The sequence below is a fragment of the Gambusia affinis genome, linkage group LG20 (assembly GCF_019740435.1).
Source record: "Gambusia affinis linkage group LG20, SWU_Gaff_1.0, whole genome shotgun sequence".
In the NCBI taxonomy this organism is placed as follows: Eukaryota; Metazoa; Chordata; class Actinopteri; order Cyprinodontiformes; family Poeciliidae; genus Gambusia; species Gambusia affinis.
In genome coordinates this window covers 19,683,259-19,701,687 of record NC_057887.1, presented here as the reverse complement: position 1 = coordinate 19,701,687, position 18,429 = coordinate 19,683,259, and the positions used below count along the sequence as shown (strand labels likewise).

The 18,429-nt window shown below is 35.1% G+C and overlaps 1 protein-coding gene across 2 annotated transcripts in view; it reads left to right on the top strand.

Moving 5' to 3' along the window:
- Window positions 1-18,429, top strand: part of LOC122823053 (protocadherin-15-like) — a 214,907-nt gene that overhangs the window by 54,754 nt on the left and 141,724 nt on the right. For both annotated transcript variants that reach the window (XM_044102283.1, XM_044102282.1), the window contains exons 5-6: window positions 13,434-13,594; window positions 15,635-15,790. In XM_044102283.1, the coding sequence (XP_043958218.1) occupies window positions 13,434-13,594; window positions 15,635-15,790 (317 nt within the window). The remainder of the gene's footprint in view (window positions 1-13,433; window positions 13,595-15,634; window positions 15,791-18,429) is intronic.

Here is an 18,429-nt window from a genome sequence, read left to right as displayed (position 1 = left end):
AGAATAATGTTTCTGTACATGGTCCTGAATAAGTAAACCCAACACAGGCTCGTTTTAGGTGCAACAGGATCAGTATGTGAATTTATTCCTCTGCAGAGACAAATCTCTTACTTCATGTTGGCTTTGTTCATTCTTACAGTGCTGTTTTCAATCTGGACATGCTTCAGGTGTTACAGCCCTCAAAAGGCAGTTCCTTTGATGGAAATTGGAGAATAAGGTCCAATAGTGATTTCTGCGATAATAAAAACATGTTTAATCATTTATTGATTACATTTACTTCCCATCCTTTACTCTATATGTTCTTATGTCTGTCATAGCTATTTTAAGAGAAAGTTTGGTCAAACTCTTGCTGAAAATGAATGTTAAGCTCGAAGGTCTCCTGAGCAAACTGGTGATAAACAGATGGTTCGTTTCATAATCTGCCAAATACTTTTTTAAAACTCTGCTCTTTTCTTATCAGCTACAGTGGGCCTGCGTATCAAACCATCTGGTGTGTCAATTTATCTCTGGTTATGGAAAAAAAATATTATTATAAGGCTAATGCGTCAGAAAATTGTTTATAAAAAAATGTAATCTGCATCTTAAGAGTTCTTAAAATTAGGTAAAAAGAATTTGAGTTGAACAACACATGGATGTTTGAAATGCATCACGTCATTTAGGTCTATTTTTACTATGTCAGGAATTCAAGCCCAGTCAATACTGACATGGACAAATTTTTTGCAAAAAAAAAAAAATTTTTCATCTCAATTTCCATCTCTACTCCACATTTAAATTTAGTTTTTCATGAGAAACCTGGGCAGTGACTCCTGAAGCAATCCCTGTCTTTTCCACATTTTGTAAATGTATTACAGGGCTGTCTGCTGTATTCCAACACTGTATTTACATCGCAGATTTCACTAATTACACTTAGATGCAAACATCCTATCAAATACAACAGATCATGAGCAATTTAAACATATTTCTTGCTTTATTTTTGCACCTGTTTTTTCTTTCTGCAGTTTAATAATCATCAGGACACACAAAATGGGAAAAAAATTCAGCTCAAATGACAATTTGCTCCTGAGTTGGTAAGGAAAGACTTTGACAAACAATTAGGTAACTCCCCATTTTTTACATGTTAAATAGTGCATTGTTCTCTAAAACTTGAAATCTTTTAATTTGGTCACAAATGAGGAGTTTTCAAGATGTCCAGATGTATTTTGTTCTGTTATTATTCTGGTTGTTGTCTGAAGCTTTTTTCCCCTTTAATGAATACTATAAATATCTCAAAACTGCATTTTGTATTCTGTTTGTTATTGAAATTTGTTTGGTCTGAACACATAATGGTGTCATAAAATCAAGAACAGATACATTTTTACAAAACTCTGCACACATTCATTTATTAATTGGTCAATTAACCAATTAATAATTTGGTTAATTTTTTAATAGAATTTGCAGAGAAGCCAGACCCTTCTGTAGTAATCACAGAGCTTTTAGCGTAATTTTGGCAGGATATACTTCCTAACAGAATTAGAGGGCCATGTTTAAATTAGTTGTGCTTGTAGCACTTACGCAGTATAGAAATATAATCTGCATTTTTCTTTTATTGCATTGAAGTAAAAGGCCATTTCAGCTTAATGTTAGGAACGTTCATCTGCTATAAAATGAGTTCTGACCTGTGTAAGGGATTGTTGTCTTTCATTCAAGCCTAAATGATCGATTTTTGGAACAGGAGCTTGTTTTTTGCTCGGTAAGCTTTTTTTTATTTTTTTTATACTGCGGAATGATATTGTATAATTTTTCATCTGGACTTAATTCCTCCTTTTGAAAATGCTATCGACTTCAGTGCTGTAGTTCATCAGCATAGTGCAAAAAGTATGGGGGTAGTGACAGTTTTATATTTAAAGTTTGCAGGCAGCAAACCTTTTTGTAAGCAAAATTAAATGAAGAGAAGTTTTCTCTCAAAAGGAGATCCTCTTCACCAAATAAAGTTCTTAGTGTCAGAAATGTAAGCTGAAACATGTGTAGAAGTTGCTGTCCAGAACTCAAGATGTAGAATGGCGAATTATGATATGAAGGAGCTCTGAGGTCAGTCTGCCGCCTACAGAATGTTCTATCTCGGCCATTACAGCAGATTAAATCCTCATTTATGGAGCTAATGAAAATGAGCAATGTATCATAACACTGTTATATTCAGACTGTCTGTCAGTTTAACAGCCAACTTACAGCACACTCTGTTCTAGTTACTGGTGCAGTGAAATATACATATTTTCCAACAAAGTATTTCTAAAGAAGGGCATGATGTATTTATTAAAATGTGTTCTTATTTACTTTATTTGATAGATGTTAAAGTAAATATTCCCCTCTTGGAAAAATGTCATGCAACAGCCTAATTTAAAACAGCATGTTTTTTTAAACACTGCCCTTTAGCTCTCAATTGCTACCTGAAACTCTCCAACATGTGAGGCTTTCTACTTATTATCCTGAAGGACATTTCACACCCTTTTCCACATGTTTGCTTTCTCTCCCATATTTATTGTGATAAAACCAGAAAAAAAGTTGAAGGTGTATGAACACTTTTACAAGTCTTTTTTATTATTATCTTTTAATTTTTTATCCTACCCTTTAAATTCCTAGATTTGAACAGAAATGTGGATGGAAGTAGGATGCGAGATGGATAATCACATTAACAGCCATGAAGCCCGGTATCGATATGGACACAGACGCTGAGCAGCCTCTGGGTCAGTTGTATCCCTGAACACTAATTTCCTCCTAATTGATTAATCCTGAAAAAGCTTGGAAGAGAATACAGAAATTATACCGTTTTCAATTACGACTGACAGTTTAACAAAATGCAAAATGTAAAGGGGCTTAACCACTGCCAGATACTTGACCACAAGTATCCATCAGATCTTTCCCCATTATCGTACTTGTTTGAAAAAATGATGATTAGACAGAGCTAATGAAATATTGAGGGGAAATGAATTTGTGATTTGAGTTGCCCTCTGTATGTATCTATTGAGAGTTACATAAAGAATTATGGCTGACAAGGACAATTAACTATGCTAATTTTCTAATTAGAATGCCTCTGTAATTGGTGACATGAAACAAAATTAAATGTATGAGAGTCCCACACATTTAGTATTTACTATATTTTTATTAATTACTGCACTGCAAGAGCTGACGTTCTTGCATTTTAATCACACTCTGGTCAGTTTTAAGATACTTTTATTTCACATTCCAGCATGTGCTGTTTTGGAGAAAGTGCTATTTACTGGTTGTGCAACTGTGGCTTTTTGACAAAACACTGCTTGTAATACAATAGATACAATAGCTTGACAGTGATCTTTTTACAATAAAGATTTTGTGGAATTCAATTAAAAAAGTTCTGACTGGGTAGAATATATTATGATGAAATGATAAAATAAATAAAAAATTGTTTTATTTATTTATTTTTTTTAAAAAGCACTTAGAGAAAACCCAGCAATGCTTGGGGACAACTTAAAAGCTCTGTTTAGAATGGCCCCCTCTCTGGTAAATTCTTAATTGTGGTTATTTAATAATGGTTCTGATTCAGGATTGCCACACAAACTCAAGTCTGATTACATATAAAAGAAAGAATCAACTTGAATAAAATCTGTGTAACATGAAGTAGGTTAAACAATCTTAAAAATAATATGTCCCCAATTTAAAAACTATACCACATAAGAAACAGTCATTTACATTTATTTGTCGGGCGGCAGCCCCAAAGCCATAGAAATTGATTTGTACGTCTATTCAACCACAATCAGAGCCATTATCCACAAAAGGAAAAGTCATGGAACAGTGGTGAATCTTGCCAGCAATGGCCAGCCTGCCAAATCATCTTCATCTAAGAGTCCTCTGATGAAATAAGGACAGAAAATGACCCAGAACAATATCTAAATCACAGCAGGTCTGACCAGTCTTGATAAAGGTCAATGCTCACGATTCAACAATAAGACACATAATGGGCAAAAATGGAACCCATTGGAGAATTTCATGGCAAAATGTCAAAAATGACAAACCACAAAAGTCTATCTTTTTCCAGCTGATGATCCATCTTGTGAAGATATTTTTCTGTATACTTTCTGTAAAATGAGCGTTCCATTACATCTGTAATGTACAATGTTACATATTGTAACATTACATTTATTTCAAAGTCTTTGAAAGTATTCAAATACTTTGAATACTTATGTAAGGGAGGTAGATCACAACTTCTATCTGGGCTAAGCTAGAATGGGGTAGAGGAACTAATGAAAATAATTATGCTACAACTATCTATCCTACAACTACAAGTTTTTAAAATTCACTTTCTCTATAAAATATGAGGGATTTAATTTGTTTGTACTAATGGCTGTATTTTGAATGAATATCCAAAAATCACACATCTTTATCCCACCTCTTGTTTGTCTTATAATAAATTCTGGATTATATGAAGGCCACTCTGACAATCACATTTTATGACTTTTTATTGGTTTGTTTTTCAGCTCATCTTGGCTTAGGCACATGGACAATAAGAGTTTTCTGTATATTTGTTCTCTTTTTTTGAGAATAAAAATACACAAGATTTCAAATAAATTCCACATTGTCCCCAACTTCTCTGGGAATTACATCCATATTTTGAAATATTGGGCTTTCATCTGCAAATAAGTAATTCATTAAATATTGAAAAAGCTTTCATATTAGTTTAGAATGCTAAACACTGGATAGACTATCTGGAATGCTAAAGACATGTTGTGTTCAGTGTTTTACAGCAGAGCAATATTACACTAAGATAATGTCCGTGTGTGGCCATACATGACAATATCAGTATAGACATACATTGGATAGTATTTTCCTTTTGTTGTTCAACAAGACTCATTTGGGTATAAATAGAGACATTTACAGTGTTTTCATATGCTGTGTATTTGTGTGTATTCATCCAGTAATCCTCTTAAAGGGGCTGCTGAAGTATAGCTGAATCCATATGTGACTGGCTATAAAACAATGTCCCGGATTTAATAGAAATTTAAGCTTCTGGGTGGCTTTATCAAAAAAGTGTCAGGAATTACAGTCACAATGGCAAACATAAATTGTAAAGCCAGAAGACAGAGGATTAAGAATGTTTCTGTATATTTCGCTGTAGGGGGAAGCTGGAGTACCTGGAGGGAATCCACACTTGCATGGGGAGAACATTCATGAAAAGCAATTTTCCACTAATTACAATAACTTGTTGGGGTACTCTTGATAGAAAATGTTTGTCAGAAATGCCAACTGGTCCCTACCATGCTGTGGAGGAATTTCTAGTCGCTATTTTTCTGCAATTATTTTAATTCAGTCACCCAGAGACATTCTTAAATATGAAGTCTGTTTAATAATGTCAAACCACACCAACTCAACTTCTATATGTTTGTTTCTAAGCCATCTTGAGGTGGTGGTTTCAGATCATTGTCCTGCCTCCTCATACTAGTGTTCTTGAGCTCAAGATTGATAATGAATGAATATTTTTATTCAGGACTTTTGGTAAAAAGCTGAATAGAGGGTTCTATTGATTACAGGGTTCCACTGATTAGAGCAAGACACTTGGATATCACAAATCATTGTCTCCTTTCACTTTTGAAATCGCAGTACCTGACCCAAGCCATCTACATTGGAATATTTTAAAACTCTTCCAGATAATCAGTTGTTATTTTAACAACAACAGTTGTTATTTTAACAACTGATTATCTCAAGTCATTTCTACAACTGACTCAGTAAAATTTAAGCAAATCAGATTGTGGTCAACTCCAATAAATAATTTCCACCAGCAGGAGGCTCCCATTTTGTCACACTTAATTAGATACACGTGGCCAAGAATAGAAACTGATATACAAGCATAAATAATATTATGATTGCCCACAGGATAAGTAACACCAACTCTCATTGGTGTTTGAGTGTGGTATAGTGGTATATTGGACAGTAAATTTAAATGGAAGTTGTTGTGGGATGTTCCCAGTCTACAGGAGTTGATTTCCATAAAAGTGTTCCAAGGAGGAAACAATGGTGGACTAGAGACAAACTCATTTACACATGTGAAAAACAAAGACTGATTTATGTGAATTGATCCAACAGAGATGCGTTATAAATGACTTTGATGTGTACACATCTACAGGGTTAAACAAAAATGACATTGCCTGATGCTTTTTGCTCAGTTCAGCAGGATAAAGTGCCCTGTGTCAAAGCAAAAGGGTACTGAGGTTCCAATACTTACAGGTCCTGATAGTAAGGTCTTGGTGTCAGATAACACAGTACAGCTTCAGGGGTTTAATAGAGTCCATGTCTTGAGGGGTCAGGGCTCCACCATATTAATAGAGAGGTTGTGCACGTTCCAGTTGTGAATGTGAATGCTAAATAGTTTGTTTAAAGGTATGAAACGGAAAATGGTTAATGCAATTGGGAAAAGTGGTGAATTGATCCTGATCCATTTCAGCTCAAAAGATGTGATGGAGCCGCAAGGCCCACTGTTAGTTCATATGTACAATCTGAATCAAAATAGAGGACAAAGTTTAAAGATTTTTTGTATTTCAATTAAAGCTGTTATTTGTAATCATCCTATGGCATATCTTTAACAAGAGAATCTGCTCTCACCTGCTTTGTCTTTTATTTTTCTTGACTTCTGCCACCCCTCCTACAATACTTTTCAGGCAGTGGCTTATATCTGCATGACAAACCTGCCCTGTGGCAATGTTCAATTTAGCTAATGTTCTGTAAAATAACTATTAATCCACAAAAGCAAAGTTCATTCTCTCTTTCTTTCGCATTATGTTGTCATTTAAACTCTCTTTGTGCTCATTCTAGCACATTGCTTTTATTCTTCTCTCTACATTGTTACTCCTACATTCTCTATTCAGCCTCTGTGCTTTAACTTATATGCCATTTTATACAAACCTGTTCAGAATTCAGTCTCATTCTTTGCTGTAAGATTTTTGCTTAGAAAGCCTATTTATATTTTATCCTGTACACTGTTCATTTAGACACAGCAACACACATTGTTGGTTTCTTATTTTCCTGTTCTATGTGTGTATCTGGGTGATTTTTCTTCCATTTAAAATCCCCAATGGGACCTAGACTTAGGGGAGCAGCTAGAGAGTAAAAATCAAATTCCTTTAATGAGTTGATTTTATATCCCATCTCCTATGTACAGAAACCAATTTAATAAAATTTCCCTATTTATTTAAAAATCAGCAAATCACAGCAGAGTATTTGAAGTGGTTTCCATGGCAGCACAGAAGGCCATGACCCAATTTTATATCTGCCAGATCAGATATGAAATTGTTCAGTGCATGTGTGTTTGTGTTGTGCGGAGATGGTTTTATGCACATGGACCAAAAATATGTTTTCTTTTACTTCTTTTTTCTCCTTATCGACTTATACACAGAAGCAAACAATCCCGCTTGGCATTCAACTTTTTCTTGCCAATATAAATCTCTGTTCTTGTCTCTGATATTGTCTTTCATCTCCAACCTAAAATAGCCTACAAACACTGGTCTTTATTTTTCTTCATTAGTGACACTACAGAGGACAAGTTACAAATTGTTTTTTAGGGTGTCTTTACCAATATTTCTGTCTGTTTCTAATAATATCCTGATTTATTTATTTTTTATCTTTTTTGCTTGCATCAGTAAAAATGAAAATATCAAGTTCTTTTTTTAGCCTTCCCTCTGTTTGTTGAGCACAACAACCAGAAAAAAAGAAATCATGGACACACTGAGAGAAAATTAAGTTTGTAGTCTAAAAGCTTCTACTGTGTGATAATGTGCTGAAGGATAGGTTGCAGTGGGATAACTGATTAATAATGCATGATGTAAGGCCTGGTAATTGGTCTCCTGTGTGTTAAGTGATACAGAGTCAAACACATAAAGTTTTTACAGATTTTTTTTTTTTAGATTAACATGCTTTTTTATGTACCTCTTTGTTATACTTTAAGTATTCCATGGGGGCATGCTATGGTGGCGCAGGGGGTTAGCACACCCCACGTTTGAAGGCCTTAGTCCTAGACGGTGTAACGCTTGGGTTACGTTCGAGGGAGGAGAGGAGGCGGCAGACTCGTCAGGTCGATCAAAAAAAACTCGCAACCACACTGGTACTGGAATTCCACAGTGTTATCTTTAATAAACGCACTTCAACAACCTTGCAAAGTCCGGTTGAACGGCTGCTATAGTATCAAACATAAATAAAATGAGCAGAGTCCAAACAATATGTCCGTCTAGCACATTTCTCCCTCGCTCTCCACAGAGAAGCTGCGGCTCATACGTGTGACGTCATCAGCTACAGTAGAGTATCTTAAAGAGACACCATAATTACGACTGTTACAACGGGGACGTCGCAGGTTTGACTCCCGGTCCCGATGACCTTTGCTGCATGTCTTCCCCCTCTCTTCACCCTCTTTCCTGTCTGCCTACTGTCGTAAACCCCCCACCCCCAAAAAAGCAAGCCACTAGCACCGCAAAACTCTTTGGAGAAAAAAAAAAATGGGGGGGGAAGTATTCTGTGATGCATTTTATGTATAATGGCTTTTTTTGCACCAATATTAGCATGCAACCTTCAAGATATAAACATAAAGTTAACATTACTTGATTTGCTTGTCAAACCACATTGCCCAAGGATTGTGGTAATTTTGTTTCCAATGTCATCTGTCTTGGAATTCCAGGCAAGACAGAACACTGACTGTTCTATGGAGACAAACAAGTTGATTGCTAACATGTGTAAAAGCAAAAAACATACTGTTGCAAAATATACCACTTGAAAGTTTTAAGGCTGCATTTCTAAACTTATTTCCTTACTCATTTCTTAGTAAGGAACCATAATCTGGACATACAAAGAATGTGTTTTATTACATATCAAAGGAATTTATAACTCATCTCTGTTTATGATGATTTATGTTTTCATCACAAAACAGCCATAGCCAGGTGCCCCAACAACATTTCAACAAGGGAACTATCAGACAGAGTCAACAAGAACTTACAGAAAATAGCAGGTGCAGTTTTTTCTATGAAAACAATCAGTAATGACATTTTCATTGTTTCCTCTGTGTACACTTATTGTGCAAAGTCCACAGCTGAGGAAATAGTTTAAATTTTAATGCAGATTTGGAGTACTCCAAAAACACAACATCTTACAAAGTAATTTGAGTCTAGTTTTCAGTGCAAATATCTTGGTATATTTTAAATGAAACAAAACTAACTTGCAAGTAAATTTTCAGCAAGCTTTGGGAATTTGTTTTAAGTAAATCATTCCTTAATATAGATTAAAAAGTACTCGTTCCTTTGGCAGATTATTTCACTTATAACAAAACATTTTTCCCAAGCTAGTTATGAAATAATCCACTAGTGGAACCAGTACTTTTTCATCAATGTTAAAGAATTATTGACTGAAAACAAGTTCTTTTGCTGAAAAAGTGCTCATAAGGTAGTTTTGTCTTATTTTAAGTGTACTAAGATATTTTCATAAGGAACTCGACCAAAATGTTTTTTTTCAGTGAGACTTCAACTATATTTCAGGCCAAACCTGACATTTTTGAGTGGCACTTCATGCACTGTAATTGGAGGCAAAATGATCCTGCAAAACTCCACAAATTCATTCTGTCAAAACTTAAGTTTGCAGGTGAAAATAGCATAAATGAAGGATGCATTGAAAAAAGAAAGAAACAAGTGTAGATTCTCAAGCAAGATAATAATGCTGGATACCATAAAAGAAACTCCTAATTGACGTTGGAGAAAGAAAGTAAAGCTAGTAGAATGGCCCAGTCTGTTACCTGACTCATATGCTGCTAAAAATATATGTAAAAGCTGAAAATCCGACTGCATAAAAGGACTCTGAAAACACTCGAGAACACACAGCATGAAAGAATCGGTCAAAATCACACCTCACCAATGACGTGAAATGTTTCTTTCGTCAAGAGACATCTATGAACCCGCATTACACATTGCTTAAATTTGTCTTGGAATTCCAGGCAAATAATTCTCACTTGTTTAGCTATGACTTCATTTTTTATCTAATCATGTGTATTGTTACCAGCTTCTGCTGTAAATGTTTTCAAAGCCCACATCACAATGTACACTGAGATAAAAAGTTCAAGTGGATCCTTATTTTACCTGTGCCATGTGCTAGAAGAGTAATTGTGTCATCTTTAAAATAACATTTCAGTATAGCTTCCATATAAATTCCCATAATGATCACATCCATCATAGTCAAGCACTTGTGTCTTATCTCATTCAGCTCTCCTGTTCCATTGGATTAAACACTGACATTTTCTGGTGATTATGTTAATTATGGTGTATTTTTAGGAATGCATACAAGTCTAAGTTAGCTTAGTGAAGAAATGTGTAAGAAATGTGTTTATTTCATCATTGAAGGTTCAGTTATGCTGTTCCTTATCATGCCACATTTGCTGGAGTATCTAAAATGTACCTTAATGGGTCGAAAAGAGAATAAAACTGGATATATTTTGTGAAGCATCAAGTCTTGTTGCATCTTACGTGAGTATGTGTGTATTGAGATGAGAGAACAAGTGTGTTACTACATCATGAAGTTCCTTTTTGCAGTAACGTCACCAGATATGTAATGTTCAAATGATGATAACATTTCCATCCACCCATCCATCTGCTTATTCAAAAGGGGTTGTGTGGATAACAAGTCCCACAGGGACCACCCAGACAACACCCTCTAGCTCATTCTGAGGGACCCTGAAGCACTCACAAGCCATGAAAAATCGCCAAAAGTAGGCACCTAGAAAACATCCCGTTCAGATACCCAAACTGCTTAAACCAAATGCTTTTGACACAGAGAAGCAGCAGCTCCACTTTGAGCTCCCCCTACATGAAAGGCTTCTGCTGAATCTGACCACCCTATGGAGGAAGCTAATTTTGGCTGCTTGTATCCCAGATACAAGTGGCTTTTATCTGGGATACAGGCAGCCAAATGCTCTACAATATGTATAAGTGCCTCCTAAGTGTTGAAATAATTATTAGCAGAATTAATCATAAAGTAGGTCAGTCTGCAATCATGTTTTGGACCACTTCAAGCCTTTGGCATGCGGAGTATCTGCAGAGTAGCATGACATTAAGTATGGCTATTATCAAATCATTGCTGAAGTTTTTGAGTTGCACTTGAATAGATTTAGCTGCATTGTTGCATGTCTGCAGTACGTTTGATGCCTTAAGTTGTGTTGTAATTTTTAGACATGTCTAGAAATAGTCTTGAAACTCGTATTTAAGTGTCAGATACTGAAAAACTGTGATGCTGAGATATTTGGCAACGTGTTTTCTTATGCCATAGAGTCAAAGAGGGGTATCATAATGCTTTTTAATGCAATTTAAGTTGTAATGGAGAATTTAAAGCTCAATGTTTAGTATAAATCAATAATGTAATTAAAGAAAATTACAAATTACAAATAAGGTTTCTATGTAATTTACCATTGGAGCTAAGTTTATAAGTTGTAGCAAGCATTACTTCCACTTCAATCTTAACAATGTCAAACTAATTTGGAAAAATCAATTTAAAGATGTCAATTAATAAAAAATGTGTTCTGGTAGAATAGATGGGTTAATCAAGCCTGACTTTCAACGTCTCTAACGCAAAATTTAGAAAAATAAAAAAAAGTCCACGGTTGAGAAAGTTGAATTTTTCAATGTGTGATTAAAATCATAACCGGCTGACCTAAAACAACTATGAAAAATTATTCATAGATGCCTACTATTTTCAGGGTGTTCTGTTATTATGGTGTGTCCTGATTTCCAGGCTTAAAAAAATGTAGGCCATCATAATTTAACAAACCCAAACAGTGGAGTGTGGCATCACATCATTTGCTCAGAGAGAAGTGAAGCAGGCCTTGTATTGTATACTGTCATTGTAGTGGTTACTGATATTTAAAATTCTTTCTTTTGACTGTGATATGTGTCACTAACCTCAATCAGATAAACTGAGATACTCAAGAATAACAAGCAATGTGTGATTCTGTTGATGCAAGAAGAGGAATAGGCTGGCAAATGGGATAATGGATCCATCCCTCGAACTGACCGAGGATGGAGAAGGTTAAATAGAAAACCTATGGAGTTACAAATGGATGTAAGATAACTAGTCGTCCTTGTTAAAGTAGATTCATCAATCATACAGTCAGTCAAATGAACAAAAGCAGTACTTTTAATCACATCCCTGGCCTGGGCTGGAGTTCTAACAATGCAGCTACAAATGAAAACTAATGCCACTTCTAATAAGGATGTTCAGTTATTATTGACAGCATCATTTTCAGCTCCATCAAGACTTTTCTGTGTTTTGATGGAGCAAAAACAGAAGTCCTGTTTTTGCTTGTATTAAACTAACTGTTTTATCCCTTGTTTTGTATTTCTTAGCTAATTGTTTTTCTATTTCTCTGGATGAAAGATGAAAATGAATATATAAATCATAAGACTTGTCTCCCAGCTTCTATTTTTCTCAAAGCATCTTGCGAGATTTAATTATACTCCATAACTGACAGTGTGCAGTCAAAAGTTCTTTCATCTATGCCATCTGCTTTATTAAAAAAGATTTGGCTTTCAATTATTTTAAGTGCTTTTTTCTAAGTTGGTGTATCTTCTAGTCTAGTCTAAACCTTTTTCCAATATATTTTTTCTTTTGCTTTTCTAAAATTGTTTCCAAAGTGTTTTAGACAAAACAAAACAGAAAATTGAATCTCATTGAATTCAATGAGAAGGTGTGTCCAAACTTTTGATCTGCACTGTATAAATAAAATAAAAATGTTTCTGTTACTCACCTCAAAGGTGAAACTCAGATATTATATAGATTCAATACACTAACTGAGAAAGGTGACTAAGAAGGAGAAAATAAACTTCCACATTCAAGCCAGGCATGAATTAGTGAAATTGCAAGACTTTGCTTCTTGTGATGTATGAGAAGACTGGAAAAGTACTACTGTATATAAATTCAGTCCATTTATTTTACTTTAATCTGAAAAGAAGCGAGGCATCATAGCGAGGATCATAACTTTTCTCACAGTTCCAATTCAGTTGCACAGGAGAGATTGAATCTAAAGCATTTTTCATGTTTTGTCACTGATTCTCAATTACATTTAGGTCTTCACTATGCCTGGGCCATTTTAACTCATGAATATGCTTTGATACAAACCAGTCAGTTGTAGTTCTGGCTATATGTTTAGTTTCATGCTGGAAAGTGAACCTCTGACGTTCTCTCAAACAGATTTTCTACCAACATTGTATGTATTTAGCTCGGTCCAACTTCCAATGAGCTAAGAAATAATACATGTGAGATAAATCAAGAAGAAAATGGGCTGAAAATGTTTGAGCTTTGTTTTCTCAAATCTATGATCTTTTTTTGCCATTTAAAAAATCATTTAGATTTCTTCAAATTCTAAGCTTGTTTGAGGACTAAAAACATTTAAATATTTTTTTGTATTTCAGGAACATTGCTGGTGGAAAACATGCAGATCAATGGTGTGGCAGAGGGTCCAGATCGTACAATCTCTTTGTCTCTAAGAGACAACCACGACTACTGGGTGATTCTTGATCCTGCCAGGCAGTCTCTTTACCTGAACAGCACTGGACGAGTTCTTGATAGAGATGTAAGAAAGTTCAAGATTTCTATGTTTAATGTGCCTGTGTGGCTGCTGTTTTCTTATTTTATTCAGTTTAATCATTTTTTTTTTTTACAGGGTTTTGTTGACTGAATGTTTTCAGACCAGGGTTTATTTTACAAATATTGGTAATTTTACATGCTCTGAACCCTCAGTTTTCTTTTGGAGACTGAATGGACCTTGTAGAAAATGGCTTCTGCTCTTTTTAAAAAAAAAAAAAAAATCTTTTTTAGAGGGGGTAGAACATATTTATAGTCAGGCAAAACTTTTTGAGTGCAAGTGCAGAGTTTGAAGCAAGAGCAGTAACACATCCAGTACAAAGGGGAATTCTAATCTTAGGCTGTTGAAGAAAATAACGCCATAGCTTCTGTGGCTTTGTTTTGGAGCTGCTTCACTTCATCTGACACAGGGAACCGGTAATCTGTGCATTGCTTAGTGAGGTTTCAAGACCACCAATGCACCCATGAGTGAATATACAGGCAAAACTCAAAATCTCAGATGGCTTTCCAATAGCATGACCCAAAACTTATAGCATAAAGCATATGGAAATAATTAAAAAAAGCATGATAAAATTTAGAAAATTACTTTTTTAAATTTCCCCTTCAATAGCCAAGATTCTAATCCTACTGAATAACAAAGAAAAGATCAAAAGCTCGCAGAGTGGAATCGCTGCCTAAGCAGTTTGCTTCAGAAATATGGGATCATAGTATCCATTGTCAAAAGCAGATGTGTCGTTGTGAAGGACAGAGATTACTTGGAGGCAGTAATATCTGGTAAACATGCTGCCACCAGATATGAACTATTGGGTAGCAACATGTTTAAAGCCAAAATCTTGGTGAACATGTTTAGTTATATTGAACATTCAACGGAATATATACATAGTAGGAAAGTCAGAATTTGTACTAACGTTGAAGAAACATTAAGGGAAGAAATTAGTGCTTGGTCAGTTATGTTTTTGGTCATGTTATTTCAGAGAGATCTTTCACATATGTGTCTAATTCTGTAACATCCACAGCAGCAAGAAGTTAACTAGTGCTTCACCTTTATACTAATTAGACATTTCCTAGATATTAATAAGTAGTTTTAGTCATTTCAGGCATAATAAAAATATCTAACTATGTGATTGTTCTCATGTCCATACAATTTCCACTTTGTGAGCTACTTGATTAAGCATCAAGATGAAGTTAAGCAATTTATGGTCAGTTTGTAACTGGAAAGATTTCCACCCACTGTAGCTGCAAGTTAACATAACTTTGAAAATATGCTGCTTTGGACACTGTTTTGTAGATTTGACTCATCTCAAGAGGGAATCAGTCCAGAAACTTTTTAGTTTGTTAGCCTCATCTCCTTAAACCTTCATTTTGCCAACATGTTCTCTTTAAGTTCTGAAAGGTTTAAAATCTTCTAAAACACATGGTAGTTTTATTTTATTTTTGGCCTGCTTCTGTTAGAGAAATGAGATAAATATGTTGCTTTTCATATAATTTGAGACTAGTTCAGAAAAAAACAAAAATCTTTTCAATTGAAACCTTGCTACTGAAAAAGAACTTTAACTCTTTTTTTTACTGTGTTGTAAAATTTACAAACAAGAGATTGTTGTTGGTTGACAAAGGGAGAAGTGAACATAGCTCAAATGTCTCTGAATGGAAGGTGTAGAGAAAAAATTAAAGGGTCTGAAAACTTTCTGTCAACAGTTGATCTTTGTGGCAGTGACACAAATTGAAATCATTCCAACAATTTCACAGTAAATTGGCACCGGTACATTTACTGTCTATCCTATAAAGAGAAAATTTGAAATGCATTTTATGGCTGTCTTACTAACAACCATTTTCCATTCTGATAAACTCAAACTTTTAGCTCCATCTTCTCTGAGAAGATATCCAATCTTCTGCCGCTTCTCCCTTATATTCATCAGCCGTATGAAAGTGGGACCGTGACTTGGCACAAATGAGAAACTTTTTGGGCAAATAATTTTGGTTCTCCACTTTGCAATAGTGTGTTATCTATATTTCTCTTTCTCCCTTTCAGCCACCGTCATTTATTCACTCCATCGTGGTTCAGGTTCAGTGCACCAACGAGCTGATTGGAACAGTGATTTTACACGAGGTCCGCATTGTTGTCCGAGACCGCAATGACAACGCTCCACGTTTCCAGCAGCCTCGATACTACGTCGCCATCAGTGAGGTAAAATGCTTTTGCAGGTTTTGCACACACAGATGACTTTTATATTTCTCAGATGTAGATTGTTTAAATTTAGCTTGGAGAAAAGGCAGGAGGCTCTTCAAAACAAGGGACCTCAAAGTGCATTTTCCTTCACGCTTTCAACATTCATCTGTCAAGTTAGCAGTTTTCCAAATAAATTTGTAGATCACGACAAAAATAAAGTTTTTTTGTCCCATGAAACTTTTTCAGAGATACTCAATTTTAGGTTTTTGTTTTCAATAAGAAATACTCATTAAAATTACAATAAATGAAGGGTTGAAATACTTCACTCTATGTAATGAATCTATATAATACAGAAGGTCACTTCCTGAAAAGTGGGATAGCAGATGTGTTGTCCTGTTTTCGATTTTCTTTTCAATTCAAATTTATTTCACACAATAAAGAATAAACAACACCATAATAAACAATGTTACATGTTACAAACAAAGAAACCATTGTTTTGTATGCAGGTTTTCTAGCAAAAAGTAATTGTTTATAATAGATGTCACATATAGACATTAAAGAGACCTGTATAAATGAGTAATTTTCTACTTTTACAAGGAAAAAAGTATAATTTCCGTCCTTATTACCATTATACACTACTCGTTGACTTGTAATCTAAAATCTTGTAAATGCAAAATTAGATCAAATGTAGAATAGAGATTTTGAAAAGTTAATATTTGGCTCTTCCTTTAAGACCAATATTTATAAAATTTTGAAATGAAAGAAATCAGTGATAGGAAATGCTGGCTTGTGGTTTGGTCTTTGACTTTCTATACCAAACTTTTTTTGTCCATTTCCTCCAAAGTTTTTGAGTCAATATTAAAGAAATTACGTGATTTCGCTGCAACACATTTTAAGCACAAAAAAAGCACCCAGTTTGCTTTTCTTTCCTCTTTTTTTCTTTGTTTGCAATACTTGGAGGAGAATAGAAAGGTTTTAGACAGATGGAAAGAAATTGGTTTTTTTGTGGCTTTCAGAATAATCTTCAACATGACAGTTTGTCCTCTAGCGTCATGGGAAGAGAAATTCAGCAAGAGGAAGTGTAAAGTTAAACTGGACGTGGATGCATGTAGCTTGCTGCCAGCACGATCCTAGGCGGGCTAAGGCAAATATATCGTTATACAGTCTTCCTCTGCCTGTCAAACTCAATCTGTTCCCTCCACTTTTTTTTCCACATTCTCTTCTCCATTTGCAGCATTCCTCTCCCTGCTATGCATCCTGCCTCATCACTCCCGCCTTCTCAGTGTTGCCCTTTTACTAACCTCTCCACCTTTTTTTGAAAATGATTTTGAGGGCTTTTATTTCTCCTCTCCGCCCACAGCTCATCATGCGCCTCTGAAAATTTCTATTACTGTTTTTAAAATTATTTCCTCCTATTTAGGAGCTGCATGGTCAGAATAATTTTTCCTGTGTTTAGCCCAGGTCATTTCAGACATTTTGATAGCAATAATTTGCCAAAAGTGGCTACTTTGATTTAAATGTTAGCAGTAATGTAATAACCGGAACACTTACTTATTTTTGATCCAGTGAGTGGTTGAATTAGTCTGACACAGCTTTGCTTGTTTCACTTTCACTGCCAGTACTAAAACTGCATAATAAAATTAAACCTAAGCTTATTTTTATCCAGCTTGTTTCTTTGCTCGGGTGTAGCAGAATTGAATGTAAATGTAACAATCATTTGTCAGAAACGGTTTCTTTTATTTTTATATTTGATGAGACAATCTAATTTTAGACAAGTTCAAGCTGGTAAGAAATCTGCTAATATAGCGAAACAAACACATACCATGTCAATAACACGGATATAATGTTATAGAACTTTATAATATGAGTGAAAGGCTTAGCTTAGATAACCAATAAAAGTGGGCTGAGATTTTTATTTTTTAATTAGTCATTTACTGTTTATTTACTCAGACTTAGGCTTGCCAAGAGTCACTAAGTGGTTCTATTCTGCCAATTAAATTTTGAACTAGTTTAGCACAGTACCAGACAGCTGTACCCAGTTTCCAATGTAATTATTCATACTGATTAATAGATTGAGGTCAGTGGGGCTGCTGTGGATAATCAATCTGGACTGAAGCCTGGTCTGGAAACCCGTTAGGAGGTTAAACCAGCAAGGCGAAGAGAAGGGAAAACGGGTCTCAAAGGAAGGTAAATGGATAAATCTATTCGTGATGAGCGAAAAACAGACTGAAGCTTGATTCTACCCAGAAACAACTGATGATCGGAACCCCAGTAGGTGATTGGATAATTGGATAATGGGTTTAACTGCCCCAACAGGTTCATCAAACTCGGACGTAATTGAACACTGAATATAGCATCCTTGATTCCAAGAAACACAAAAAGCAAGGGGACATCAAAAGTGACAAACATACTACAAATAGCTTACTGAACAATATATTTAATGAAATCTGCATAATTTTCTCATACTGAAACCTGTGAAATCCACGACTTCCATTACCAGGCAGAATAAGAAACATGTGAAAGCTGCTTTAGTTACTATTAGTTAGAAGTAGCTAGCATGCATGTCACTATCGATTGGAGATCAAACTTTACTTCCAAAATCAATGCATGAGAGAAACACAGTATAGCTGAAAATTCTTTCGGTAGGCAAATATGTA